Below are 27440 nucleotides of genomic sequence, written 5' to 3'. Positions count from 1 at the left end.
TTTGTTAGAAACTGATTTTAATAAGTCACATGATACAAAAGAATGAGAACATTCAAAGAATGAGTAAAATACTGCTTTGTCCCAAAGGACAAGAGAAAATGTTAAGGCACAATGGATGCTCAGAAAACGTAAGAAGCTGAAGGGAAAACACATCATCTGTGTACTCAGACACACACACTCCAACCCATCACACGAACACACCCTCGCCCGCCCATCAGAGAAGAATTCGCCTGGAATCAGCTGGGGGCGGTGGCTCACGCCTATAATTCCAGCACTTTGGGAGGTTGAGGCGGGCAGATCACGAGGTCAGGAGTTCAAGACCAGCCTGACCAACATGGTGAAACCCTATCTACTAAAAATACAAAAATCAGCGGGGCCTGGTGGCACGCACCTGTAATCCCAGCTACTCAGGAGGCTGAGGCAGGAGAATCGCTTGAGACAGAGGTTGCAGTGAGCCGAGATGTGCCACTGCACTCCTGCCTGGGCAACAGAGTGAGACTCCGTCTCAAAAGAAATAAAAAAATAAAAAAAATAAAATCACCGGAATCAAAGCAGCAGGGACAGCCTGCGCTGGAGCCGCCAGAACAGGCGGGCGGGCAGCTCGGCAAGACCGAGCAACTCCAGGACGGGAGATGAGAACTGGCAGCTGACATGACCCTGTGACCAGGACATTCCAAAAGACTGGGGGCCCTTCCCAGGCCTCTTCTTTCCGCCTATTATTTTAACAAATAAAGTCCATGCTGCCAGAAGGCAAGCCTACCTCAAAACACCTGGCACATTCACAAGCTACCAAAGGGAGGAGGGTGAACAGGCTCTGATACTTGGAGTAGAGGCCCGAGCTTCCTCTCCCACGGTTTTCCACCGGGAACAAAGACAAAGCCAAGCCCTGTGCAGCCACAGGAAGTCCCAGGAAGCACCTGTGAGACCCGCACACCCACCTCGGAGGGTCCCAGGGCTGGGAAAGCCCTCCTCTCAGGGGCTCTCAGCTCATCTGGGACGAGACAGAGCCCCTGCTCCCCGGAGGGCAAGCTGGGACCAGAGAAGCCAAGCACCCATATCAGTCACCTTTCCAAGGGTCCTCGATAAAGAAGAGAGTGTCCCGTGTGGCCCAGGCTTTTCCGGGCACGCGCCAGCCCCCAGAGGAATCCATGGCGCCAGCTGGGAAGGAGCGCACAGCAGAGGTTACCCAGGGCACTTCCTGGCATTGCCCCAGCACAACTCAAATGAACAAAGACCAAACTAAAACCTGAAGACCCAGACACAGGGAGGAGAGGTCAGGTCCAGTCAGTCCCCTAGGGGAGCTGCTTGGGCTCCAGGGAGTGCCCACCAGGGAATTTTCAGTTTTTCACAGACTGTGAGTGTGGGTCTGGAGGCCAGGTGGTCCACAGGACAGCCACCTGCCAGCAGTGACATCACCAAAGGCTATCAGAAAGGCATGCTCTTTCTGGTATCTCGTGCCTGCAAAGGAGACCAGAACGAGGAGCACAGGACCCCAGGTAGGGCCCTGCCTGGCTCCCTCCATTCCTGATTCAACCAGGGAGGTGTGGTGGGGGCCCTCACTGTGTTTCTGTCCCGGTTCAATCCGGGGAGGCCCCTCCCACCCTCCTGAGTGGTGGCCCAGCCTGGTATTGGGGGATGGAGCACCAGCAGGAGGAAGGTGGGAAACTGGTCATCCAAGTCCAGGGGGTGGAGCACTAGCAGGAGGAAGGCGGAGACTGGTCACCCAAGTCCAGGGAAGAGGCCAAAGGCACACACTGGAGCTTCAGGTCCCAAACCTCAATCCTTGGTCCTCTACCACTGGAGCTGCCACTGGGCACTTCAGAACAGGGACACTGCCCATCTTGAGGTGGGCACAAAGGCATGTTTGTAGGTGAGGGTGGCAGCTGCAGCTTGATCGGATGGTCCTGAGATAGCAGCAGGGCCCAGCGTCCGGGGGAAGGTGGGGAAGGGAGGGCAGGCTGCAGAGGAGCCCTACAGGAGGCCCTGGCCAGCTTTGCACGGCCCGGGCATGACCCCGGGCCCAAAAGTCACTTCTCCGTGGTCTGAGAAACCTGCTGAAGCAGCCCTCCCCACGTGGTGACCCATGAGACTGTTGCAGCTGGCCCCTGCCCCTCAGGAGGACAGTGCCGGGCCAGGGCCCCCAGTCGCCCTCCTCCTGCCGGGTGCAGCATCCTCAGCCCTGCTCCAGGCTGTCGCCGGGCTGCACCACGGTGTAGCTCCCCTGGCCCAAGGACAGCTGCCGGCTGAAGAAGGATGTGGTGCGCTTCGGCTTCACTCGCCTGATCCCCTTGCCTGTGAGGGAATGGGAGGGCACAGTGAGCAGAGGCGCTGTCCCTGTGTGAGGGGGCTCAGGCCCAGGAAGCCAGGTTCTGGCTCCAGCGCGACGGCTCCTTCCAGAGCCTGGTCAGACTGAGCTCCCCTCATCCAAGCCTCAGCCCCCCTCAGCATGCTACAGTATACCCCGAGCAGCGCTCCCTAACACTGCCAACCTAAGGTCATCACAAACAAGGAGGGTCCTTCATAGCCAAGAGAAGCCTGGGGAGACGCGACAACTAAATGCAGTGTGGGGTCCTGGTGGGATCCTGGCACAGAGGGATGTCTGGAAAACACTATGGAAATCTGACTAAGGTAGGCACTTTGGCTAATAATGGCAATACCGGGTCATTAATTAAAACAAAAGTACCATATTGCTGTAAGATGTTAGTTTTTGTTTTTTTGGGGGTTTGTTTTGTGTTTTTTTGTTTGTTTTGAGACGGAGTCTCACTCTGTCGCCCAGGCTGGAGTGCAGTGGCACTATCTCGGCTCACTGCAAGCTCCGCCTCCCAGGTTCACACCATTCTCCTACCTCAGCCTCCTGAGTAGCTAGAACTACAGGTGCCTGCCACCAGCCCAGCTAATTTTTTGTATTTTTTAGTAGAGACGGGGTTTCACCGTGTTAGCCAAGATGGTCTCGATCTCCTGACCTTGTGATCTGCCTGCCTCGGCCTCCCAAAGTGCTGGGATTACAGGCATGAGCCACTGCACTCGGCCTTTTGTTTTGTTTTGAGATGGAGTCTTGCTCTGTCACCCAGGCCGCAGTGCAATGGCACGATCTTGGCTCACTGCAAACTCCGCCTCCTGGGTTCAAGCGATTCTCCTGCCTCCAAGCGATTCTCCTGCCTCAGCCTCCTGAGTAGCTGGGACTACAGGTGTACGCCACCACGCACGCAATTTTTGTATTTTTAGTAGAGACGGGGTTTCACCATGCTGGCCAGGATGGTCTCGATCTCTTGACCTCGTGATCCACCCACCTTGGCCTCCCAAAGTGCTGGGATTACAGGCGTGGGCCACTGTGCCTGGCTAATTTTTGTATTTTTGCTAGAGACAGGGTTTCACCACGTTGGCCAGGCTAGTCTCAAACTCCTGACTTCATGATCCACCTGCCTTGGCCTCCCAAAGTGCTGGGATTACAGGTGTGAGCCACCATGTCCCACCTTTGTGGTTTTTTTGTTTTGAGACAAGCTGTGTTGCTCAGGCTGGAGTGCAGTGTTACAATCACGGCTCACTGCAGCCTTACCTCCTAAGCCTAGGTGATCCTCCCACTTCAGCATCCCCAATAGCTGGGACTACAGGTGTGAGCCATGGCTAAGGTTTTTTTAGTTTGTGTAGAGACAGGGTCTTGCTCGATTGCCCAGGCTGGTCTCAAACTCCTGGCCTCAGGTGAGCCTCCTGCCTCTGTCTCCCAAAGTACTGAGATTACAGGTGTGAGCCTAGCCAAGACGTTAATAATTTTTTTTTTTTTTTTTTGCGACAGGGTCTCACTCTGTCACCCAGGCTGGACTACAGTGTTGTGATCCTAACTCACTGAAGCCATAACCCTCTGGGCTCAGGTGATCCTCCCATCTCAGCCTCCCAACTAGCTGGGACTTCAGGCGTGAGCCACCATGCGCTGCTAATCTTTTAAATAGAGATGCGGTCTTGCTATGTTGCGCAGGCTGGTCTTGGACTCCTGGACTCAAGCAATCTGCCTGCCTCGGCCTCCCAAAGTGTTGGGATTACAGCCATCTCACCTGGCCAGACTGTTAATTTTAAAAAGTCAAGCAACAGAAGAAAAATGAGCAAAAGAAATCATCAGTAATTCAGGAAGGAAATCTAAATATGATCAAGCACGTAAAAATTTGCAATCGGCCAGGCACGGTGGCTTATTCCTGTAATCCTAGCACTTCAGGAGGCTGAGGCGGACAGATCACCTGAGGTCAGGAGTTCGAGACCAGCCTGGCCAACATGGCGAAACCCTGTCTCTACTAAAGATACAAAAATTGATCGGGCATGGTGGTGGGTGCCTGCAATCCCAGCTACTTGCGAGGCTGAGGCAGGGAGAATCACTTGAACCCGGGAGGCGGAGGTTGCAGTGAGCCGAGATCATGCCATTGCACTCCAGCCTGGGCAACAGAGCGAGACTGTCTCAAAAAAAAAAAAATTTCCAATCTCATTGTGTTCAAACACCAGCCCAGACAAGTTCCCTTTGGCTCGGAATGATTACACCCATTGTGGGTGAGGGCATGGGAGGCAGACACCATCTTCTCTGCTGGGGAGGGTACACCTGGGCACAACTTCTCTGGAAGGTGGCAGGTATGAAAAGCCTCTTCAAAATCAGCATATCGGCCAGGCACGGTGCTCACATCTGTAATCCCAGCACTTTGGGAGGCTGAGGTGGGAGGATCATTTGATCCCAGGAGTTTTGAGACCAGCCTGGGCAACATAGTGAGACGCTGCCTTGTCAAAGAATTTAAAAATTAGCCAGGAGTGGTTGGCTCATGACCTTAGTCCCACCTACTCAGGAGACTGCAGAAGGACTGCTTGAGCACAGGAGGTTGAGGCTGCAGTGAGCCTTGACTAGGCCATTGCACTCCAGTCTAGGCACTAGAGTGAAATCCTATTTAAAAAAAAAAAATCTGCAAACTTTTACATTAGCAAGGCCATTTCTAAGAAAGTATCCTGAGGAAACATTTCAGATTCTAAGGAAGGACTTTGCTGTAGGTGTGCTGTTTAGAAGAGCTGAACGCTGAAAACTGTAATGCCCACAAGCAGAGGACTGGGTCAAAATGAGCGTACTAAAACCATGCCAAGGAATGCCACACAGTGGTCCAAATTACATTGTAGAAAAAGTTTGCTTTTTCTGATTATAAAACTTATTCTAGGGCTGGGCGCGGTGGCTCACGACTGTAATCCCAGCACTTTGGGAGGCCAAGGCGGGCGGATCACCTGAGGTCGGGAGTTGGAGACCAGCCTGACCAACATGGAGAAACCCCATCTCTACTAAAAATACAAAATTAGCTGGGCGTGGTGGTGCAAGCCTGTAATCCCAGATACTTGGGAGCCTGAGGCAGGAGAATCGCTTGAACCCGGGAGGTGGAGGTTGCGGTGAGCCGATATCGCACCATTTCACTCCAGCCTGGGCAACAAGAGTGAAACTCCGTCTCCAAAAAAAAAAAAAGAAAAAACAATTATTCTAAAAATTACAAGACTATAAAAATGACATGTTCATTGTAACAGATTTACGTGCTCCAAGAAGTACAAAGAAAAAGTCAAAGCTACAGCCGCTGACGGCCACAGCTGGGCCCGCCCTCCTCATGCGCATGGCTGCGCACATGCTGTCCTGTTACTCATTTCCTTTTTTTTTTTTTTTTTTGAGACAGAGTCTCGCTCGCTCTGTCGCCCAGGCTGGAGTGCAGTGGCGCGATCTCCGCTCACTGCAAGCTCCGCCTCCCAGGTTCACGCCATTCTCCCGAGTAGCTGGGACTACAGGCGCTCGCCACCACGTCTGGCTAATCTTTTTTCTTTTTGTATTTTTAGTAGAGACAGGGTTTCACCGTGTTAGCCAGGATGGTCTTGATCTCCTGACCTCGTGATCTGCCCGCCTTGGCCTCCCAAAGTGCTGGGATTACAGGCGTGAGCCACCGCACTTGGCCTACTCATTGCTTTCTTTTTTTTTTTTTTTTTGAGGTGGAGTCTCGCTCTGTCTCCCAGGCTGGAGTGCAGTGGCGCGATCTCGGCTCACTGCAAGCTCCACCTCCCAGGTTCACACCATTCTCCTGCCTCAGCCTCCTGAGTAGCTAGAACTACAGGTGCCTGCCACCAGCCCAGCTAATTTTTTTGTATTTTTTTTTCTTTTTTAGTAGAGACAGGGTTTCACCATGTTAGCCAGGATGGTCTCGATCTCCTGACCTTGTGATCTGCCCACCTTGGCCTCCTAAAGTGTTGGGATTACAGGCGTGAGCCAACACGCCTGGCCATTTCTTTTTACTGAATATTATTTTGTGAACATCTTGCCATGTAAAATGTAGATCTCTGGCCGGGTGCGGTGGCTCACTGTAATCCCAGCACTTTGGTAGTCCAAGGTGAGCGGATCACTTGAGGTCAGGAGTTTGAGACCAGCCTGGCCAACATGGCGAAACCCTGTAAATATACAAAACTTAGTTGGGCGTTGTAGCTCACCCCTGTAATCCCAGCTACTCGGGAGGCTGAGGCAGGAGAATCGCTTGAACCCAAGGTGTGGAGGTTGCAGTGAGCCGAGATCACACCATTGCACTCCAGCCTGGGTGAAAGAGCGAGACTCTGTCTCAAAATAAATAAATAAATAAATAAATAAATAAATAAATAAATAAATGTAGATCTTTGTTACTGCATTAAGAAACTTTTTATCATGGAATAATTCTAGATTTCTAGGAAAGCTGTAAAGGTGTAGAGAGTTCCAGAATACCGCCACAACTTCTCCCGATGACAGCATGTTCTGTCACCACATCAGAGCTAAGGAATGAACACTGACACGGTATCTGTTAACTAAAATTCTTTTGGACTTCAATAGTTTTTCCACAAATGTCCTCTCTTCCAGGATCTGACACAAGATGCATTTAGGGTATTCCTTTTTATTATTTATTTATTTATTTATTTGAGACGGAGTTTCGTTCTTGTTGCCCAGGCTAGAGTGCAGTGGCGTGATCTTGGCTCACTGCAACCTCCGCCTCCTGGGTTCAAGCGATTCTCCTGCTTTCAGCCTCCCAAGTAGCTGGGACTACAGGCGACCACCACCACGTCCAGCTAATTTTGTATTTTTAGTAGAGAAGAAGTTTCTCCATGTTGGTCAGACTGGTCTCGAACTCCCGACCTCAGGTGATCCACCTGCCTTGGCCTCCCAGTGTGCTAGGATTGCAGGTGTGAGCCACTGCGCCCGGCCAGGGTATTCCTTTTTAAAAACAGGGTCTCGGACTTGGCGTGGTGTTTCACGCCTGTAATCCCAGCACTTTGGGAGGTGAAGGCGGGTGGATCACGAGGACAGGAAATCGAGACCATCCTGGCTAACACGGTGAAACCCCATCTCTACTAAAAACACAAAAAGTTAGGGCCGGGTGCAGTGGCTCACACCTGTAATCCCAGCACTTTGGGAGGCCAAGGCGGATGGACCACAAGGTCAGGAGATTGAGACCATCCTGGCTAACACGGTGAAACCCCGTCTCTACTAAAAATACAAAAAAGTAGCCGGGCGTGGTGGTGGGCGCCTGTAGTCCCAGCTACTCAGGAGGCTGAGGCAGGAGAATGGCGTGAACCCAGGAGGTGGAGCTTGCAGTGAGCCAAGATCACGCCTACTGCACTCCAGCCTGGGCGACAGAGTGAGACTCTGTCTCAAAAAAAAAAAAAGAAAAAAAAATTAGCCGGGTGTGGTGGCACACACCTGTAGTCCCAGCTACTCGGGAGGTTGAGGCAGGAGAATCACTAGAACTGGGGAGGCGGAGGTTGCAGTGAGCTGAGATCATGCCACTGCACTCCAGCCTGGGCGACAGAGTGAGACTCCGTCTCAAAATTAATTAATTAATTAAAAAAAATATATATATATATAGGGTCTCATCGTTGTCACCCAGGCTAGAGTGCAGTGGTACAATCGTAGCTCACTGCAAACCTCCAACTTCTGGGCTCAGAGATACTCCTGCCTCATCAGCCTCCCAAGAAGGTGAGACTACAGGCATATACCACCGTGCTCAGCTAAGTTTAAGTATATTTTGTAGAGACAGGGTCTCACTCTGTTGTCCAGGCTGGTCTTGAGCTCCTGGGCTCAAGTGATCCTTTTTGTCTTGGTCTCCCAAAGTACTGGGATTACAGGTGTGAGACACTGCACCCGGCCTGGGTACTGTATTTTTACCAGCTGCACTGAACACCCCAAGATGTGGTCACAGCAGTGATTTACCCAACGCTTTATTTATTTATTTATTTATTTATTTTTGAGAAGGAGTCTTGTTCTGTCTCCCAGGCTGGAGTGCAATGATGCAATCTCGGCTCACTGCAACCTCTGCCTGCCGGGTTCAAGCATTTTTCCTGCCTCAGCCTCCCGAGTAGCTGGGATTACAGGCGCCTGCCACACACCTCGCTACTTTTTTTGTATTTTTAGTAGAGACAGGGTTTCACCATGTTGGCCAGCCTGTTCTTGAACTCCTGACCTCAGGTGATCCTCCTGCCTTGGCCTCCCAAAGTGCTGGGATTACAGGAGTGAGCCACCGTGCCCCACCTACCCAACACTTCAGTAACAAATGTTGAGTCGTTTCCCGGATCACATCCTGGACAATGCTGCAGAACGTCTGTGACGCAGCAGTGAGAAGGGACAGGAAAGGCACTATGGCCAAGGCCCGGGCTCGGCCTGCTCACAGCTGTGTCCTGAGATGGAGGCCAGCTTACACTGGGTCTGGAGCTGCTCTGCAATGCCCTGTCCTCAGGAACTCCCCCCGGTGTGTGCACGCGCATGCGTGTTTGTGTGTGCACGTGCACAGAAGGGCTGCTCACCGTCCTCCACGTAGTCGATGGTGGAGAGATGCTGGATCCGGCTGGACACCACACTGCCCTGCCTCCGCAGCTTGGGGCGCTGAACAGGAGCCGGTGAGGAGCTGGGGTCAGAGGGCGAGCCAGTCGCACTGTCCTGGGGGCCTGCGGGCTCCGCCGCCTGGCTCAGTTCGATGCAGTACTCAATGAGGCTGCTCATCAGTTCGGCCTGGGGAGGAGGGGGCAGTGTGAGGCCTGGCCAGGCCCCCCTTCCATGCCTGTTGCTGAGCCTGAAATGAGCTCTGCTCTCTGGTTGGGGAAGCAGGGGAGGGGACACACATCACTCAGGAGGGAGGGAGCAGGGAGGCAGGGGAGGTGTCCCACTTGGGTGACTGTGAAGGTGAGTCCTGGTGGATGAGGAGGGGTCCCCAGATCTGGGAGTTCAGGTGGGAAAGAAAGAACATTCTGGTCAGAAGGCACAGCCCAGGAAGGCTGACTCCATGGGCAGAAGCAGGTGGGGAGGGAGGGGGTAGGGAGCCGGCTGCTGCAGAGAGGACGAAGAGTGGGGAAGCGGAGCGGGGAGGCAGGTGGTGCTGGCTGGGAGGAAAACCTGCAGCCAGGAGGAAGGGGCGCGATGTCACCAGGGCAGGGGTGGGCGGCTCCCTGCCAGCACGTTCTTCAAAAGTGACTCCTACTCAACAGGTGTGAAGCATGAGGCACACTGACAGAAAAGATGCAGCAGCCGGGTGCCAGCGGGCACAGCTGGGCACCAAGGACAGGGCCTTCAGGGGTTTGAGGGAGTCGCAGAGGGTGTCAAGAGGGTGGCACCCCTTAGGACACAGGTATTTCCTGAGTGCCTCCCACGTGCCAAGCACTGCTGCAGGCCTGGGATAAGGTGAGGCCAAGTAGACAGGAATGGCCACCTGTGCTCCTGACTGGTGGGGCTGGGTCAGACGCTGGGAGTGGCCCTGCGGAGACTGGCCTGGCTCCTGCCTCTCCACAGGGCAGCTACAATCCCTCTGGGTTGGGGGGGTGGGCACCGCTGCTCGGCCCAGAAGGAAGAACAGAGGCCTGGTGGGCTCTCCACGCTCCCTGCCCTCAGCTCAGTCCACCCACACTCCTCTCCTCACCGAGTGGACTCCACCAGCCAAAGGGCAGTGGGCTGGTGAGGGGACGGCAGCCCGTGGGGACAGAGTCCTGAGCTGCAACCATAACAGGGAAGCCTACTAAGTTTCCTAGAACAAAAACTCCTGCACAGCAACATGCCTCTGAGGCTCAGGAAGCCTGCCGTTCAAATGCAGCCGAAAGAGGAAGCTCCGCTGAACATCCATCCAAGATAAAACTCAGCAAGCCAGGGTCAGAAAGGAACTTCCTCAACCTGATGAAGCGCATCTCTGAAGAACCCACAGCGAAATCCCACTTAATCAGTGAAAGACAATGTTCTCTCTCAGGCCAGGTGCGTCAGGGACGCCTGCGCACACCTATCCATCCTACACTGGGGGTCAGGAGCACTGTCAGGCAAGGCAAGCAAGAGGCACACAGATTGGAAAGTGAGACCCAGCTGTCCCAACTCACAGACCACACGACTGTCCACATAGAAAGTCCCAGGCCAGGCCAGGTGCCGTGGCTCACGCCTGTAATCCCAGCACTTTGGGAGGCCGAGGCGGGTGGATCACCTGAGGTCAGGAGTTTGAGACCAGCCTGGCCAACATGGTGAAAACCCATCTCTACTAAAAATACAAAAATCAGCTGGGTGTGGTGGCAGGCTCCTGTAATCCCAGCTACTCAGGAGGCTGAGGTGAGAGAATTGCTTGAACCTAGGAGGCGGAGGTTGCAGTGAGCTGAAATCACGCCATTGCACTCCAGCCTGGGCGACAGAGTGAGACTCCGTCTCAAAAGAAAAAAAAAAAAAGAAAAAAAGAAAAAAGGCAGACACAGGGGCTCATGCCCGTAATCCCAGCACTTTGGGAGGCCAAGGTGGGAGAATCACTTGAGCCCAGGAGTTCAAGATTAGCCTGGGCAACATAGTGAGACCTTGTCTCTACAAATATAATAAAATAAAGTTAGCCTGGCATGGTGGTGCACACCTGTGGCTTGGGATGATAGCTTGAGCCCAGAGGTTGAGGATGCAGTGAGCTATGATTGCGCCACTGCATCCCAGCCTCGGTGACAGAGCAAGAGTGTTTCAAAAAAAACAAAAACAATTATATTTCTATATAAGGAAATGATCAATTGGAAATTGAAATTAAAAGCAGTGCCATTTACAGTAGCACCAAAAGAAAAAAAAAAAAGAAATGGATAAATCTAACAAAAGATGCAGAAGCTTTGTAGGCTGAAAACTATAAAACGTTAATGAAAGAAATCAGAGACAAATAAATGGAGATACAGAAATAAATGGACTGGAAGACTTAAGAGGTCAATGACCTCCGAAGTAATCAATGCGATCTCAATAAAAATCCTAGGCAGCCTTTTTTTGGGGGGTGGATAGGGGAGCGTGCTACAAATCAACAAGCTGATTCTAAAACTTCTATGGAAACCATTTTAAAAAGAACGAAGTTCTGGACATCAGACTACCTGATTTCAAGACTTATTATAAAGGTTCAAAAATCAATATATAGTGTGATTATCAGTGAAAGACACACATATATCAGTGGTTTAGAAGAGGGAATCCAGAAACAGACCCACACATGTACAGCCAATTGATTTTCAACAAAGATGTCAGGGCAATTCAATGTCTCTTTTATTTTTTTGAGACAGAGTCTCATTCTGTTGCCTAGGCTGGAGTGCAGTGGCACCATCTCGGCTTACCACAATCTCTGCCTCCCCAGTTCAAGTGATTCTCGTGCCTCAGTCTCCCAAGTAGTAGCTGGGATTATGGGCGTGTGCCACCACACCCGGCCAATTTTTTGTATTTTTAGTAGAGATGGGGGTTTCACCTTGTTGGCCAGGCTGGTCTTGAGCTCCGAGCCTAAAGAGATCCGCCCACCTTGGCTTCCCAAAGTGCTGGGATTACAGGCGTGATCCACCATGCCCGGCCAATTCAATGTCTTTTCAACAAACGACACCGAAACAATTGAGAATCTGTAAACACGAACATGAACATTGACCTGTATGTCACACCTGATGTAAAATATCGACTTTGGGATGGCTGGGAGGCTTAAATTTATACAACTTATACAAGAAAACGTGAGAAAATCTTTGTGGTCTTGAGTTAGGCAAAATTTCTTAGGAAACAAAAAGCATAAACCAGTCTCCGTCTCAAAAAAAAAAAAAAAAAAAAAGAAAATTGTGAACTTTGAACATAAAGGTGAGAATATCTTGGAGTTCAAAGCCATGAGGCAGGGAGAGGAGTGCCCTCGAGGAGGGCCAGGAAAATGGGGAGCAGCAGGGGAAGCTGGGGGAGGAGGTGGCTGGTGGGGGCAGAAAGAAGCTTCCAGGAGCATGTAGTTAAGCTGAGAAGGGGGAGGGGGCCCTCCTGTGGCAAAGCAGAGGCCGATGGGGCTAGAAGAAGCCCCCAGCATGGGAGGCGCAGGGGTGGGCTCTGGCTGCGAAGGGAGGGGTGAAGGAGGGGAAGGGCACCAAAAGGAAGCCGGAGAGGTGTGGAATGAAGGATCCAGAGAGACCCGAGATGAAAGGAGGAAGGGGTGGGAACAGTCCTGAAAGGGCCCTGTGGCAGGGAGGGGCCTCTGATGTGACCCAAGTGGGAGAGGGAGGGGCAGGGGAGGGAGGCTGGGGAGGGAGGCAGGGGAGGGAGGAAGGGGAGGGAGGCAGGGGAGGGAGGCTGGGGAGGGAGGCAGGGGAGGGAGGCTGGGGTGGAAGAGGTGCTCGGTGCTGAGTAAAACACGATGAATGAAGGGGAAAATCAAACACAGGCTTGGAGAGGCCCAACGCTTCCACGCCCACTGCAGGCGACTGTGAATAGGGTCACAACAGCACTGGTCTTGGGGACAGGAGGGGAGGGCGCAGGCTGGTCTCAAAGCACTCAGCAAGCCCTCAACAAACAGCTGCCCAAACCCCACAGCTGCCACCGCCACCGGCATGGAGTCTGCAGACCAGGCCTCCTGACCTCCCAGGGCGGCTCCGGGTCAGCAGGAGTCAAGGCACCCCTTGTGCCCAGGCCGCTTTCATCCTCAGGCCCAAGGCAGCTTCTCACCTCCTTGCCCGCCAGCCTGGTGCCTCTAATTGTCTGGGACCCGGGGCACCTGGGCCCAGCCTCCCCACCCATGTGCAGGCACCACCCGCGCTACCTGCTTGGAGTAGATCTTGAGGAGCTTGTTGACAGGTGTGCCCTCGCTGTCCCCGTCGAACTCCAGCCACAGGATGGGCTCCTCCTCCTCGGGGGAGGTGTGGTCCCACGACAGCTCCTGGAAGCGCAGGCCCAGCAGGACATGCTGGCCAGCAGGAGACACAGAGCCAGGCTTGACCCCTGGGCAGAGGTCTGCTCCCCACCCCATCCCACTCAGACACCACCAGGAGGGGACACCTGGCCAGGGTGTGTGCCTCTCCAAGGCTGAGTCTACATTTGTTCATGTGTTTCTGTAAGGAGAGAGCCTCAGCTTTCATCAGAGCCTGCCAGGGGCTGTGGTCCAGGGAAGCTGAGATCCCCTCTCCCACAACAGTCCCACCAGCAGGCCAATTCCCTGACAGCGGGGGAGGCACGTTGGGGAGGAGGCAGGTGGGGAAGCGGAGTCTCTTCTATGAGGTCGGGGGTGGCATCTAGCATGAGGCTGAGCTGGGCCCTGCCTCCCAGGATACAGATGGCAGCAGGGGCTGGGGTCCCTCTTCTGGGACAACCAGAAGCCAGCCAAAGCTCTTCTGCTGGCTTAGGAGCAAATTTCTGCCCAGGGACAGGTAATCTGCCCCACAGGGCTGGCTGCTGACGCGGCTCTCTACCCAGGGCTGGCCACCAAACGCAGAAAGAAGAGGACACGGTCAGCCCAAGAGGGCTCCCGTCGCAGGGTCTTCTGGAGCATCAGGCTGTTCTCCAGCCATCAGCCAGGCAGAGCAGCGGGCCCTGCTGCCCTCCCTCCACTCAGCAGTGAAGTCCCAGCTGCGGCCTCCCCTGCCCCGGCCACCCCACAGCCTAGCACGTTGGGCAAGAGGACCCAGGATCACCCTCAGGGGCTACGAGGACATCCGACAGAGGCAGGGTCCCTCCCAGACAGTCCATCCACCTTGCCCCCAGTCCCCCACAGGCCCAGAGGAACCAGGAAGACCTGAGTCAGGAGCCCCCTCCCATCCTCTCCACCCTGGAGGAGCTGGGGGCAGTACCTTCTCTCTGCTGTCGATGACGTGCACGCCTTCCAGACTGATGGCCACAGAAACTGGCTTGCGCCCACCCCGGTGCAAAAAGCCTTGGGCCGGCTTGTCAACCTCACCGTGGAAGAAGGCACACCTGGGGAGGGGACTGGGGTCAGCCTCCGGCCAGCACCAGAAATGCTGAGGGAGGCTGCTCGAGGCCCCAACCTGGGCCCTGAGAAACTTCCGCTGTTTGGGTGACTGAAACCTGCCCCAGGGAAGGGAGAAACAGAGGTGGGATGAAGGGGAGGCTTCGTAGGGGTGGCAGCATCTGAGCTGGCAGTGTGCGACCGGAGGGAGAAGGGCCTGATGGCACAGAGAAGTGTGGGCACTGCAGGCGGAGGGAAGTGCGTGGCCCCAGGTATGGAGCAAAGCCAGTCATGTGGGTTTGGCACTTGGTCTGGGGGCTAGGGCTGCTGGAGGTGGCCAGGAGAGCCTGCTGACCACTGTGCAGGCGGAGACCTTTCAGCAGCAGGGACCTGCTGGGAAGCACGAGGTGAGGGGAGTGGCTCCAGGGCTCAAAACTGAGAAGAGGCTGGGCGCGGTGGCTCACGCCTGTGATCTCAGCACTTTGGGAGGCCGAGGCAGGCAGGTCATGAGGTCAGGAGATTGAGACCATCCTGGCTAACAGGGTGAAACCCCATCTCTACTAAAAATACAAAAAAAATTAGCCGGGCATGGTCGTGGGCACCTGTAATCCCAGCTACTCCGGAGGCTGAGGCAGGAGAATGGCGTGAACCTGGGAGGCGGAGCTTGCAGTGAGCTGAGATCGTGCCACTGCACTCCAGCCTGGGCAACAGAGCGAGACTCCGTCTCAAAAAAAAAAAAAAAAAAAAAAAAAAAAACCATTGAGAAGAGTTGCCACCTGTCCCTCCTGCAGCCTTGCCTTCTCCTGTCCCTCAGGCTCACCCTTGCCCTCACCACCCACTGAGCCAGAGCCCAAGTTAAACCCTGCTCTCTCCACGCGATGGGATGGGGCTGGAGACCAGCACGGGCCACCTTGAATTCCTGGGGCTGTCCCGCTCCAGCCTCCTCTGGAAGACTTCTGTCCCCCAAGCTCAGCTGATGGCCAGCCCTCCGATTTCACTGAGGAAACCGAAGCAGCCAGGAGAGGGCCACCTGCTGGTCAGCACACATGGGCTGTCACCTCCCCGTCAAAACCACTACAATACCCGTTGCTTGACCCCATTTTACAGCAGAGTTGTGACAGCTGGTCACACTCACTGTCTCCATCCCTGCTCACGCTCGCCCACCAGGCTGGAGCCCACATCCATCGCCAGCTGCCAGGAGGACAAGCGGGGCATGCGCTAGGAGCTGCTGCGGGTAGAGCCCTCCTGCCTTGCTGGGGGGCCCAGGGCCCCTTCTCACCTGGCCCACACTTGCCTCCCAGCATCTCTCCAGGCTTCAGGTGCCATCCATATGCATAGGATTCGCCAAATATGAGCTCCAGTTCAGGCTGCACTAGACACCAGATGCCCACTCGAAGTCGCCAGTGGGGCGTCTAACAAGTATCTCAAAATCAACATGTCCAAAGCAAGCTCCCAGCCAGGCACGGTGGCTCATGCCTATGATCCCAGTGCTGTGGGAGGCTGAGGCGGGAGCATCACTTGACCCCAGGGTTCCAGACCAGCCTGGCCAACAGGCAAAACCCCGTCTCTACAAAAAATACAAAAATTAGGCCAGGCGTGGTGGCTCCCAGCACTTTGGGAGGCCGAGGCAGGCGGATCACCTGAGGTGAGGAGTTCAAGATCAGCCTGGCCAACATGGTGAAACCCTATCTCTACTAAAAATACAAAAATTAGCCGTGCACGATGGTGCATGCCTGTAGTCCCAGCTACTTGGGAGGCTAAGGCAGGAGAATCGCTTGAACCCGGGAGGCAGAGGTTGCAGTGAGCCGAGATCATGGCATTGCACTCCAGCCTGGCAACAAGAGCAATACTCCATCTCAAAAAAAAAAAAAAAAAAAAATTACCCGGGCATGGTGCTGCACACCTGTGGTCCCAGCAACTCAGGAGGCTTGCTTGAGCCCAGGAGGTCGAGCCTGCAGTGAGCCAGGATTGTGCCACTGCACTCCAGCCTGAGTGACAGAGCAAGACCCTGTCTCAAAACAAAAACAAAAAACCAAATTCCTAAACTTTCCCTGACCACTCCACAGTGCCGCCCCCAGCTCAGCCGATGACAACGCCATCTGCCAGAGGCTTAGGCCAGTCCTCTCTGCCTCCTCTCCTTCGCTTCATCCACTGCACATCCATCTGGCAAATCCTGTCACTCTGCCCTCAGAACGTCCTGCATCTGACCATCTCACCTGTTCTGACCACAAGGCCCAAGCCACACCCCATCCTCTGGTCTCCTGGCTGCCACCTGTGCCCAATGACAGGCTCTCCTCAACCTCTGTGTTCTCGTCTCTCTCCACTAGAAGATCAGCTTCATCAGGCAGGGACACGGTGTCTCTGGCTCAGGCGGACCTCCAGTGCCCAGGGAGCGCGCGTGCAGTAGGTGCACAGAGCTGTTTGTTAGACAACAATTGCGTGACAGAGACAGCTGGCTGAAGGCGAGGTCAGCCGGGCCAGTGACGAGGTGACTGTGCCAGGTAGAAGGAGAGGACCCATCCAAGGTGTCCCAGCCCCTGACAGGAGGAAGGGGAGGACAGGTGCCCAGCTTGGAACGGTGGGGCCTGAGGTGCTCGTGACAAGACACCACTTCATGAGGACACAGCTCAGCTGGAGCAGAGGTGGGCTCACTGGCAGCTGTGCTAGCAAAGCCCAAGGACAGCCTGCGGAGGGGGTGGGGGACCGCGGGGCTGTGGCTCTTACCCATAGAAGGGCAGCTCGTGGCACTTGAGGAGATAGGCGCGGTAGTGGGTGCCCAGGGCGGCCTCGCACCTGCCGTCACTGCCGACCTCCTGCACCTGGCGGTAGGCGTTCAGCAGGCCCTGCTCGCCCGGCCCGGCCCTGGCCCCACGGCCCCGGAGGGCAGCAAAGAGACTCTGGCCTCGCTTACAGAGGTGGGCAGGGAGGAAGGAGTCCAGCTTCTCCCTGTGGAGGAAGGAAGACGGGTGCTAGCGGCCCAACCAGAGGTGCCAGGCTCACGGGGGAGGGCGAGGGAAGCAGGGCTGCCTGGAGGAAGCAGACACACATCTACTTCCAAGTCAGAGGCTGGGTAAGGAGCCCACAAGGGGAGACCCAGGCACCAGACAGAGGAAGTTCAGTTCTCGGCCCCTCTCCGAAGGGCAGACTCCAGGGCCAGCCTGTCTGCTTCTGCCGAGAGCAGCTGTACAGCTGGTGAGAGGCACCTCCTGTCCTGCGCCTGCTTCCTTTGCAGAGTGGGGATGGTGACACTCCCACCTGTCCCAGGTGAGCTCCCCCGGCCCTAAAACTTGACAAGCTCTCCAGGTGCAGGCCAAGGATTGCGATGGGGCTCCCTATGAGGCCCAGCTGGGGCTGTCCCTCTGCCCGTCTGACCTGGGGTCACCGTCTGAAGCCAAAGGCTCATCCTGCGGCTCCAGATGCCTGCATCTCCATCCAGGAACAGGAACCCGGGCCCTACCTTCCTGCACTTCCCACCAGTCCTGCCTGAGCCGGCAGCCTCTGCACTGCAGCCCCATGTGCACCAAGGGCCCCCATGGGGCCTGGTCCTGTCACCCAACCCTTCCTGCCTCCTGCCTGGTTGGCTACCACGTGCCCACCCAGGAAACTCATAGGAGCCGAAGGGAAAGACACGGGGAGTCACCAGGCCCCTCTTCACCCCCAGAAGGGAAGGAACCCACCACCCTGAGCACCCGCAGTGTGCCAGGGACTGCAGAGGTCCCTGACCCCCACCTGCGAGGGCACACAGACACACAGGGCAGCCAGGCGAGTGAAGGAGGCCCAGGAGATGGGCCCAGGTCTGCAGCTCACAGCAGAGGTGAGAGGCTGAGGGAAGGTCTGGAGGCCGAACAAAGAGCCCCCACCTGCCTAGAATAAGACTGCAGCAGGAGGGTTTCAGAGCAACATCTGTGTCACCAAGTCAGGACCGTTGGGATTTCTGAACTGGTGGAACTTTTACAACCAAAACTGGTGCAGGGGTTTTAATGCTCTCAATGCTTTGTTCTGCCAGATAAAAACGTGAAAACGCCAACCTACAACTAGCACAGGCTCACAAAAGAAAGGGCATCTCCCCCGCCCCACATGAAGCAGGAGAGGCCCTGGCATACCCACAGTTGGTTCCCCATCTCAGGCAGCGGGTACTCTGTGGGCTGTGGACCGGCCATCAGATAAGCTGCAGTTGGAGCGCTCAGTCCTTTTTTTTCTTTTTTGAGATGGAGTTTCGCTCTTGTTGCCCAGGCTAGAGTGCAATGGCGCGATCTCGGCTCACTGCAACCTCCATCTCCCAAGTTCAAGCAATTCTCCTGCCTCAGCCTCCCGAGTAGCTGGGATTACAGGCATGCACCACCTTGCCCAGCTAATTTTGTATTTTTAGTAGAGATGGGGTTTCTCCACGTTGAGGCTGGTCTTGAACTCCTGACCTCAGGTGATCTGCCCGCCTCGGCCTCCCAAAGTGTTGGGATTACAGGCGTGAGCCACCGCACCCGGCTTTTTTTTTTTTTTTTAAGACAGAGTCTCACTCTGTCACCCAGACTGGAGTGCAGTGACATGCCCTTGGCTCACTGCAACCTCCACCTCCCGGGTTCAAGTGATTCTCCTGCCTCAGCCTCCCAAACGGCTGGGATTACAGGTGTGTGCCACCACACCCGGCTACTTATTGTGTTTTTAGTAGAGATGGGGTTTCACCATGTTGGCCAGGCTGGTCTCATACTCCTGACCTTAAGCGATTTGCCTGCCTTGACCTCCCAAAGTGTTGGGATTACAGGCGTGGACCACCTCGTCCGGCCCCTTCACTGGAATTATTTCTAAACCTCGGGATAATCCTCCATGGAGACCAGAGACCGGCCTGGGCTTTGGCAGGGCAGACTCAATCCTCGCCACCCAAGGCCCTGCTAATTTACACAGCAGAGAACTTGGCTCCTGGAGAGGGCTGGGAGGTGGACAGCCAGCTTGCTGACCGCCTAGGGAACATCCCAGGAGTCTGGAACTAAGCTGGCCTGTTACTGGTGACAAAGGGTCAGTATCTGGGTGGTCCCTGGCTGTGACTCCAAAAGCCCAGCTCCTCTGACCCTGGCTGGCAGGAGGCAGGGCTCCAGATTCTTCTCCCAGACTTCACTTCACCTGAGGCTCCAGCCCAGGGCAGGTGAGGAAAAGGAGGCTGAGGGGCAGAACAACTGCCTAGGGCCAGAGTGAGCCTGCGGGGCTGAGGCCTCCTGACTCCAGGACCCTGCCCCCACCTTGCGAGACTGAAGACTGCTTGTAAGTTCCATTGCAAGGACAAACTCCCCCACCCAGCGCCCCCGCCTCAAGTCACACAGGCCCTCACCTCAGGTCGCAGGCTGCCAGCCGGCCGGGCTGGTAGGGCCCAAGCTGCACGCGGCACACCAGGGCGCCCAGAGCCTCGCAGTCCTCCACGTCGCACGGGTACCGTACAGCCAGCACGTTGCCCTTGGCCTCCTCATAGAGCAGCCGCAGGACCTCCTCGTCATGGATCTGCAGGTGGGTGTGGCAGGGACAGCCGCTCAGCTGGGCTGGGGCAGGGAGAGCTGCTCAGTTGGGCTGGGGCAAGGTGCGAATGTCCAGGGGTCTAGGGACAGGGAGGCTGGGCACAAGGGGCCAGGCCTGGTGGGGCCACCAGGGCTCCTGCCTCACCTGGAGCTCCCGCCGCTTTGGGAAGAACACGTTCCTTCGGAACTGCAGGAAAGGCTCATCTGGGGAGAGAGGCTGGGTCACTGCCGGGCATCCCCACTCTGCTTAGCCCTCCCCTCTCCCGATTGGCCCAGGCCCTGGCCACCAACCTCACCCACCAGGGCTGAGAAAACCGGAGGGCCGTGCAGAGGGTGGAGTGTGCAGCTCATCCCAACGTGCCCCGGCGGCTCCCAGCCCATCCCTCAATGGGGCTTCACTCAGGGACCCCTTCCTCCCCTGCCAGGGGTAGCTGACGGAGCCTGGGGGAGACGCAGGCCCTGCCCCTCAGCCAGGGCAGCTCCTTGCTGGCAGGGCCCTGGCTGGGCTGAGAGCCAGAGCTGCAGACTCAGGTGGTCCCGAGGCAAGGACAGACAGGCAGCAGCACTGACCCATGGCCACGTCGTCGTCCGGGGCACTGGTGAAGCGCAGCAGCAGCTCCGGCCACTGGCGTCCCAGCTTGTAGGGCTGGTGCTTGGGTTTCAGCTGCACCTCTGCAGGACGAGATGGGGAGTGGCCCATGTAGCCTCTGGCCAGTCCAGCGGCTGCCCTTCCACCTATCACACCGCACAGCATGACGACAGTCACAACCAATAGTAACTGAGCAGGTGCCAAGGGTCCAGAGCCATTTACTCTGCAATAACCCTATCCCCCATTTCACCCATAGAGCAAATGAGCCTCAGAGAGGTCAAGTTCCTTGTCCACAGTCACACAGCAAGCAACGGGGGTCTGGCTCCAGGCAGAGCCAGCCACTAACTGTTCACTGCAGCCCCACGGCAAGCTGAAACTGGAGACTGGCTGATGGAAGGTGCTGGGGCACAAAGGAACCCTCAGTGCCATCAGGAAGCAGAACTGGAAATTGACAACTGGGGCCCAGAGGCCCGAGGGGCTGCCTTGCCCCCCCAACTGGCAGAGCCTGGGCCTCCCCGTCGTCACTGCCCACCTCCAACACCTCTGAGGAGCTCCAGCTGACCTTCCATCCCGCAAGCTCTGCACCTCCGTGGCCCACACGCAACCCAGCTCCTGCCTGGCCCTCCCACCTTATCTCCTCTCTCACTGCCTCTCCCACTCTGCTCCTGCCACCTTGGCCTTCTTAAATCTCCTTAAATCATCCCCAGCTTGTTTGTGCCAGGGCCTCTGCGCTTGCTGTTCTTCTTTTCCTGGACTCCTTTGCCCCAGATCCTCCCGTGGCTGGCTGATTCAGGTCTAAGTTCAAGGGCCACCTTCCCTGGACCCCTAATTAATGCAGCCCCTCCTCAAAATTTTCCATCACCCCAATGGCGCCACATCTGTTTGCCTTCACAGGCTGATCACTACCTGACATTCCTTGCTGCTGCCACCCACAGGGGCTGCAGAATTGTCCACTGCTGTATCCCTGGGGCGCAGTGACCTCGCCAGCGGTTGGCAGAATGACCAAGTGCAGCAGTCCAGCCCCTCAAACTCCAGGCTGCCTCACGCCACCACTGCTCTGGACCCAGGACTCAATGCCTCAGGCCAGGAGGGACAAAGCCTTTCAGCTCACACACCAGCGCCCACCAAAAAACAGTGGCCACCGGGTTCTCTGCCTTTGAGAGGTGTGAGGCCACTTCCAAGTTCATCCAGAGATGTATGGGGATGTCCGTCACCGGGGTGCAGGAGCCAGCGCTTGCTCCAAGCTTCCCGAACCCTGCCTGATCCACATCTCCCTGCTCTACCCTTAGGCAGTCCCCACTGATGGCCGATCGCCCCTCCTGCTGGCCTGAGGCCAGGGGTCCTTGTCTCTGCTCTCTGGGCCATCTGGGCCTTCCACCTGGAAGAGCAGCCGCAGCTCCACATGGGCCCCCTTGCCCACAGCCCTTCCACCCACCCCTGCATCCAGCCTCTGCAGCCCTTTCTCGTCCCAACATTTCTGGTCCAGATTTCCCAGAGGCTCCACAGCCCTCCTTTACAACCTAGACCCTGGGCCCCACCCATCTGTCACCACCTCCAGTAGGGAAACACCATTTACCCCCAATAGTCGCCTCCCCACTCCCTCCAGAAAGGGCTCCATCAACTCCTCTCACTTGGCCACTGAGCCCCTCATGGGGTCCTCATGCTCTCTCTGTCTGGGAACTCAAAGGGCTGGAGGACATGGAGATCACCCACTTTACAGCGGGGAAACTGAAGCTGGGGAAGGCACAGTGCCTGAGGCCACATGGGGCTACTGGCTAAACCAGGAACAGAGCTCTGCTTCTAAACCCCCCTTTACCATCCTTTAGGCTCTAAAATTCCAGTGGTGGCTGGGCGTGGTGGTTCATGTCTGTAATCCCAGCACTTTGGGAGGCTGAGGCAGGTGGATCACTTGAGGTCAGAAGTTCGAGACCAGCCTGCTCAACGTGGGAAAACCCCGTCTCTACTAAAAATACAAAAATTAGCTAGGCGTGGTGTCGCTTGCTTGTAATCCCAGCTACTCGGGAGGCTGAGGCAGAAGAATCGCTTGAACCCAGGAGGCGGAGGTTGCAGTGAGCCGGGATTGCACCACTGCACTCCAACCTGGGCAACAGAGTGAGACTCTGTCTCAAAAAAGTAAAAAATAAATAAAATTAAGTTAAATTAAGTTCCACCAGGGTCTTCCCTCCTGTATTCCCAGCATCTAGAATACCACGTGGCCTGAGAGAGGCTTTGCACGTCCTTGTGGAACAAGCACAGTAACTGACAAGATGGGGCCTAGGGACACCCTGGAGACAAGGATGTCCTTCCTGCTGCCTACAGCCCAGCCCTGACCAGCCTTAACCCCAAGCCCCAGCAGCTCAAAAGACTCCTTCCTGTCTTCAGAACTCCCGCAGTCCCAGACACTTCCAGATGGGGCCTTCCTGCCTGGAGACTGTTATCCAAATGGGACGGAAGGGCCCTGGAGCCCTGTTCCATGCAGAGTGACAACGGCATTGAGAAGGCTAAGCCCTGCCAAAACATCCGGCATGAAGGGCAGCTCCAAAAGACAGCGCCCCTCCCAGCGCTTGCAGGGCACTCACGGCCCCAGGGCATCTGTCACCAGTTCACCCCACCAGGGGTGCAGGGGCTGGGGGAAAAGGGTTCTGGGGGGGCCCAAGTCACAGCTGAAGTGGCTTTTCAGCCTCCCTGAACCCAGCCTGGGAACAGAGTGGGTGCTGACTTTGTGCCGGGGTCTTCTGCCACCATCCTCCTGTGTGGGCCGGGCAACAAAGCAGCCCATTCACAGCCTCCGGCCGTGGGAGAGCCGGAATGTGGTGAGGAGGGAGTGGAGACGGAGGAGGTGAGAGGAGGAGGCAGGCTGCCCAGCAGGCTCTGGGAGCTTCCCGAGGTAAGGCAGGGGCCAACCCATGCAGAACTGTACCCCCAGCTTTCAGACACAAACCAAGGGGCCCACAGTCCTGACTCGAGGCCCGGAGGTGAAAGAGAGGTGACCAGGCTGGGCATGAGGTGGCCGAGGAGCCGGGGCAGCAGGAAGAGGGTGGGCGAGCACCTCCCAGCAGCAGCTGAGCAGGAAGCTCCTACTGGCAGGGGGGAGGGGGTGGAGAGAAGGATGAGGGTGGGGAGCAGGGGTGCCGAATGTTCCCTCTCCCCCACCCAGCAGCCTCAGGAGAAGACATAACTGCTGGGGGCCCCTTGGCCTAACCCAGCCTGTCCTACGCACTCCCTCAATGGGACTGGTCACCCTCTTCTTGCCTGCATTCCTCTACAACGAAGGGAATGTGTAAGCTAAGACAACTCGCCCGGCCCATGGCACCGATTTACTAAACAACATGGGGCAGCCTCTCCCTTGGCCCCTTCCTGTGCGAACCAGCAGGCTCAGAGACCCTGTTCACTGCTGGGCTGAGTGTCTAGAGAGCCACCGCCCTTAAGTCCCTCCATCTTGCAATTTCAGCTTGAAAGGGCAGGATGCGGGTGGTCACGAGGCCAGGCAGGGAGCGCTGGAGGCTGAAGACCCCCCTTCCAGAGAAGTCAAGTCTCTACTCTTCCCACCCTCCCCACCCTCACTAAGAGCCTCAGGGTCAGAGGGGCCTACTTCCTGAGCCATGTCCCTTCTCCTCCCTGTCCCCAAGGAACAGGAACAGTTCAAAGAAGCCGACCGGGAAGCCACTCAGGCCTGGGTCTGTCTTGCTCCTGCCACACAGTGGTCTCACCACCCTAACTACAACTTCCATCTGCAAGACTGGCCTAGGCCTGAGGACAAGGTGAAATCATGGCTCCCAAACACCACCCAGGTTGTGGCAAAGGTTATGCTCGGCAGACAAGGCCCCCTTCCTCCCTCCCTCCTGCGGTACTGTTCCTGGACCACCCAGCTCCAGCACGACCTGGGGGGCAGGCGTGTCTACTCCTCCACCACCAGCAGAAAGACAGACAGCAGGGCCAGGAGCAGGGGCCTTCTCAGGGCTCTAGGTGCTCAGACAGGTGGACAGCTCAGGATAAACCCAAGTCCCACCTTCCCCCATGGGCAGTGGCCAGCAGCTCCCAAGCGGCTCCAAACACTGCCCCCTCCCTCCTATACTGGTCAGTGCCCTTCCAACCCTCCAGCCTGGGCTCCTCACTGCCAAGCCTTACCCAGCAGAGGGGAGACCAGCCAGAGCGCGAAGACATCCAGGGCGATGTCCGGAAGCTGCAGGACCTCGCGGACGGCGCGGTGCAGCTCATGGGCACTGAGCGAGGGCAGGTTCTCCACAGCCAGGGGCACCACCGTGTCATCCGCTAGGTATACCAGCACGTCAGCCGCTGTGATGGAGACCAGGCAGGCTCAGCTGAGGCCTCTGCCTGGCACAGCCAGGCCAGGCCAACCAGGCACCCTCTACCACCCACTGGGGCTGGAGCCCCCACCCTACACCCTTCAGGGGTGACCAGGGCTACGCTCCTGAGACAGAGTCCTCGCCAGAGGCAGAGCCCCAGCAGCCCCAAAAGACCCTATCACGAGTGCTATCTATTAGTGCTTCCTTGACACCCTCAAACCACCCAGAAACCCAGTAACTCCTGCCCAGAGACCAGCCCCACTGCAATCCCCCAAGATTCAAATTAAGCCTGGCCATTGCAAACCTGCCCCTCACCACCACAGCTGCCCCAAGGATTCAGCTGTTCTTCTGCCCTGAACAAGAACATGCCACAGATGTGATACTACAGCACAGAGAGGCTGAAACCATCCTGAGACTATGGCAGTTAGTCTGTCTGGCTGGCAGGAGCGAGAGCTGGTAACCCGCTGCTGTCCTTAGGCAAGTCTCTCTCTGACTGAGGCTAAGATGCGAAGAGAGGATTCTTTAGGTCACCCAGGTTAAAGCAAGTTCCAGGTCTCAGCTTCCTTGGGATTCTTTAAGTCTGAGGACTCTTTAAGCCTCAGGAGTCAATATGAAGCAGGCTAGGGAAGAACAGCCCAAATAGCTGAGAGTTCCCTTGTGACAACTTGTGGGTTCCAGAGCCAAATGGAGACACCCGGAAGAGCAACCAGATTCAAATCCCCATCCCTGAGACTGCAGGCATGGTGAAGGAACACTGGAGTTTGGGGCCGACATACTCAGGTTCCCGTCCTTGCCTGGTCGCTGGCCAACTTCAGCGAATCAATTTAAGTTGTCAGTTGCCTCATCTGTAAAAGTAGAGCTAATACTCCTCCCTCCAAGAGTGTGTGGAAGGGAAGGGCACGGTTTCTCATCTACAGAAGAGAAGGTGCTTCTTGGACCCCCAGTCTGTTATGCTCCAGCAGCTACTCTCAGAGATCACAAAATCACTTCGAGGAGGCTCAGGTTCAGATCTACTTCTCAGGCAAGAACTGAGGCACCGGAAGCTGCAGTACCTAATCACCTGGAGAGCTTCCACAGCCTGCCTGGGACTTAACCTCCCTAGGGCCCAGTTTCCTCCCTATCAAATGAAGATCATGATATGATCCCTGTTTTTTTTTTTTTTTTTTGAGACGGAGTTTCACCCTCGTTGCCCAGGCTGGAGTGTAATGGTGCGAGCTCAGCTCACCGCAACCTCCGCCTCTCAGGTTCAAGTCATTCTCCTGCCTCAGCCTCCTGAGTAGCTGGGATTACAGGCATGTGCCACCACGCCCAGCTAATTTGCATTTTTAGTAGAGACAGGGGTTTCTCCATGTTGGTCAGGCTGTTCTTGGAACTCTCAACTTCAAGTGATCCGCCCGCCTCGGCCTCCCAAAGTGCTGGGATTACAGGTGTGAGCTACTACGCCCAGCCTGATCCCTGCTTTCAAAAGGCTGTTTGGGAGAAAGAAAGGACACAGCCGGGTGCGGTGGCTCACGCCTGTAATCCCAGCACTTTGAGAGGCAGAGGCAGGCAGATCACGAGGTCAGGAGATCGAGACCATCCTGGCTAACACAGTGAAACCCCGTCTCTACTAAAAAAACAAAAAATTAGCCAGGCGTGGTGGCGGGCGCCTGTAGTCCCAGCTACTCGGGAGGCTGAGGCAGGAGAATGGCGTGAACCCCAAAGGCGGGGCTTGCAGTGAGCTGAGATCGCACCACTGCACTCCAGCCTGGGCGACAGAGGGAGACTCTGTCCAAGAAAGAAAGAAAGGAAAGAAAGAAAAAAAGAAATGACACAAAGAAAGTGAATGTTGTCACTTTCTTTTTTGTCTATGTTGCCCAGGGTGGTCTCGAACTCCTGGGCACATGTGGTCTGCCCACCTTGGCCTCCCAAAGTTCTGGGATTACAGGCGTGAACCACATCAGCCTTCACTTTTCATTCATATAATCTCATTTGAATTTCACAGCTATGTTAAACAAGCTCATTTTACAAATGAGAGCGAGATTCACGAGGACCCAACCTGGCCAGTAAACTAGTGACAGAGCCTCTGACTTCTGTGAGTTTTCCACATCTGAATGTACCTTATTATTTCTTAGTCGATACATAAATTATCTTTAATGAAAAAGAAGACAAGCCAGAGCCACTTCTCCAGGGCTGGGGTCCCAGGAGGGTGTGGAAGAGGAGATGCGGGCGGGACCCACCTCGGGCTCCCACGGAGGACACGCTGCTTCGGTGGGATCGCTCAGCGGGGCCGGGCTGCCCGGCACTGCCTTCCGTCCCGTCCATCTGCAAAGGCAAAGAGAAACAGCAGTTACCGGGGGCCAGGGATGGGGGGCTGGAGGTCTCCTCAAGCTCTCGGTGAGTACGGTAAGGGATCCCAGGCTGGGTCCGCAAGGTTGAGCGGCGCTGCCTGGAGGGGCCAAGAGTGCAGACCGGGCGCTGGTGGGAGGGGTGCGGGTTGCTACGGTCAAGAACGGGGGTCGACCCGGATGCCCAGGCAGGGCAAGGCGCACCCCCAGCCGGGGACGCAGGCCCGGGCCAGACGTCGCTGTGCTCTCACCTCGCAGGGTCGCAGAGCCCGCCACCTGAGAGGCAAGGCTCCTGCCAAGAATCCTGCCCCGCCGCCAAGCCCGCCACCGCCCGCACTCGGGCTCCCGCTAAGGACCCAGCTGACCGGGAAGCGACGCGGAAGCCGCGGCGGGAGGAAGCGCGGCGCCCGAGGCCCCGCCCCTTCGGCCCGCGGGAGCCAATAGGAGCCCACGGCCGCCCCGCGCGGCCCGCGCATGCCCGGACGCCAGCCTGGCGTGTCTCATCACGCCCGTGGGGTGGCCGCGTCACGTACCAGCCCCGC

The 27440-nt window shown here is 56.2% G+C and overlaps 1 protein-coding gene across 3 annotated transcripts; it reads right to left on the bottom strand.

The window, feature by feature from the left end:
* Window positions 1-27334, bottom strand: FRMD8 (FERM domain containing 8). 3 transcript variants are annotated; one of them, XM_004051501.5, is made up of 11 exons: window positions 27150-27334; window positions 26791-26875; window positions 24393-24560; window positions 20246-20347; window positions 19821-19879; window positions 19495-19661; window positions 16899-17120; window positions 14059-14182; window positions 13035-13178; window positions 8812-9016; window positions 1-2292 (listed from the first exon to the last, which is right to left on the bottom strand). In XM_004051501.5, exons 2-11 carry the CDS (start codon window positions 26873-26875, stop codon window positions 2174-2176), a joined length of 1395 nt encoding a protein of 464 aa, XP_004051549.3. In that variant the 5' UTR covers window positions 27150-27334; the 3' UTR covers window positions 1-2173. The 3 variants fall into 3 exon arrangements, with proteins under 3 accessions (XP_004051549.3, XP_055210472.1, XP_063566747.1); XM_055354497.2 differs by lacking the exon at window positions 24393-24560 and having other exon boundaries at window positions 27150-27309; XM_063710677.1 differs by lacking the exons at window positions 1-2292; window positions 8812-9016 and adding an exon at window positions 11508-11868 and having other exon boundaries at window positions 27150-27304.
* Window positions 27335-27440: the final 106 nt, after the last annotated feature.

Source organism: Gorilla gorilla, chromosome 9 (genome assembly GCF_029281585.2).
Source record: "Gorilla gorilla gorilla isolate KB3781 chromosome 9, NHGRI_mGorGor1-v2.1_pri, whole genome shotgun sequence".
In the NCBI taxonomy this organism is placed as follows: Eukaryota; Metazoa; Chordata; class Mammalia; order Primates; family Hominidae; genus Gorilla; species Gorilla gorilla.
This window is presented reverse-complemented; position numbering and strand designations above follow the sequence as displayed.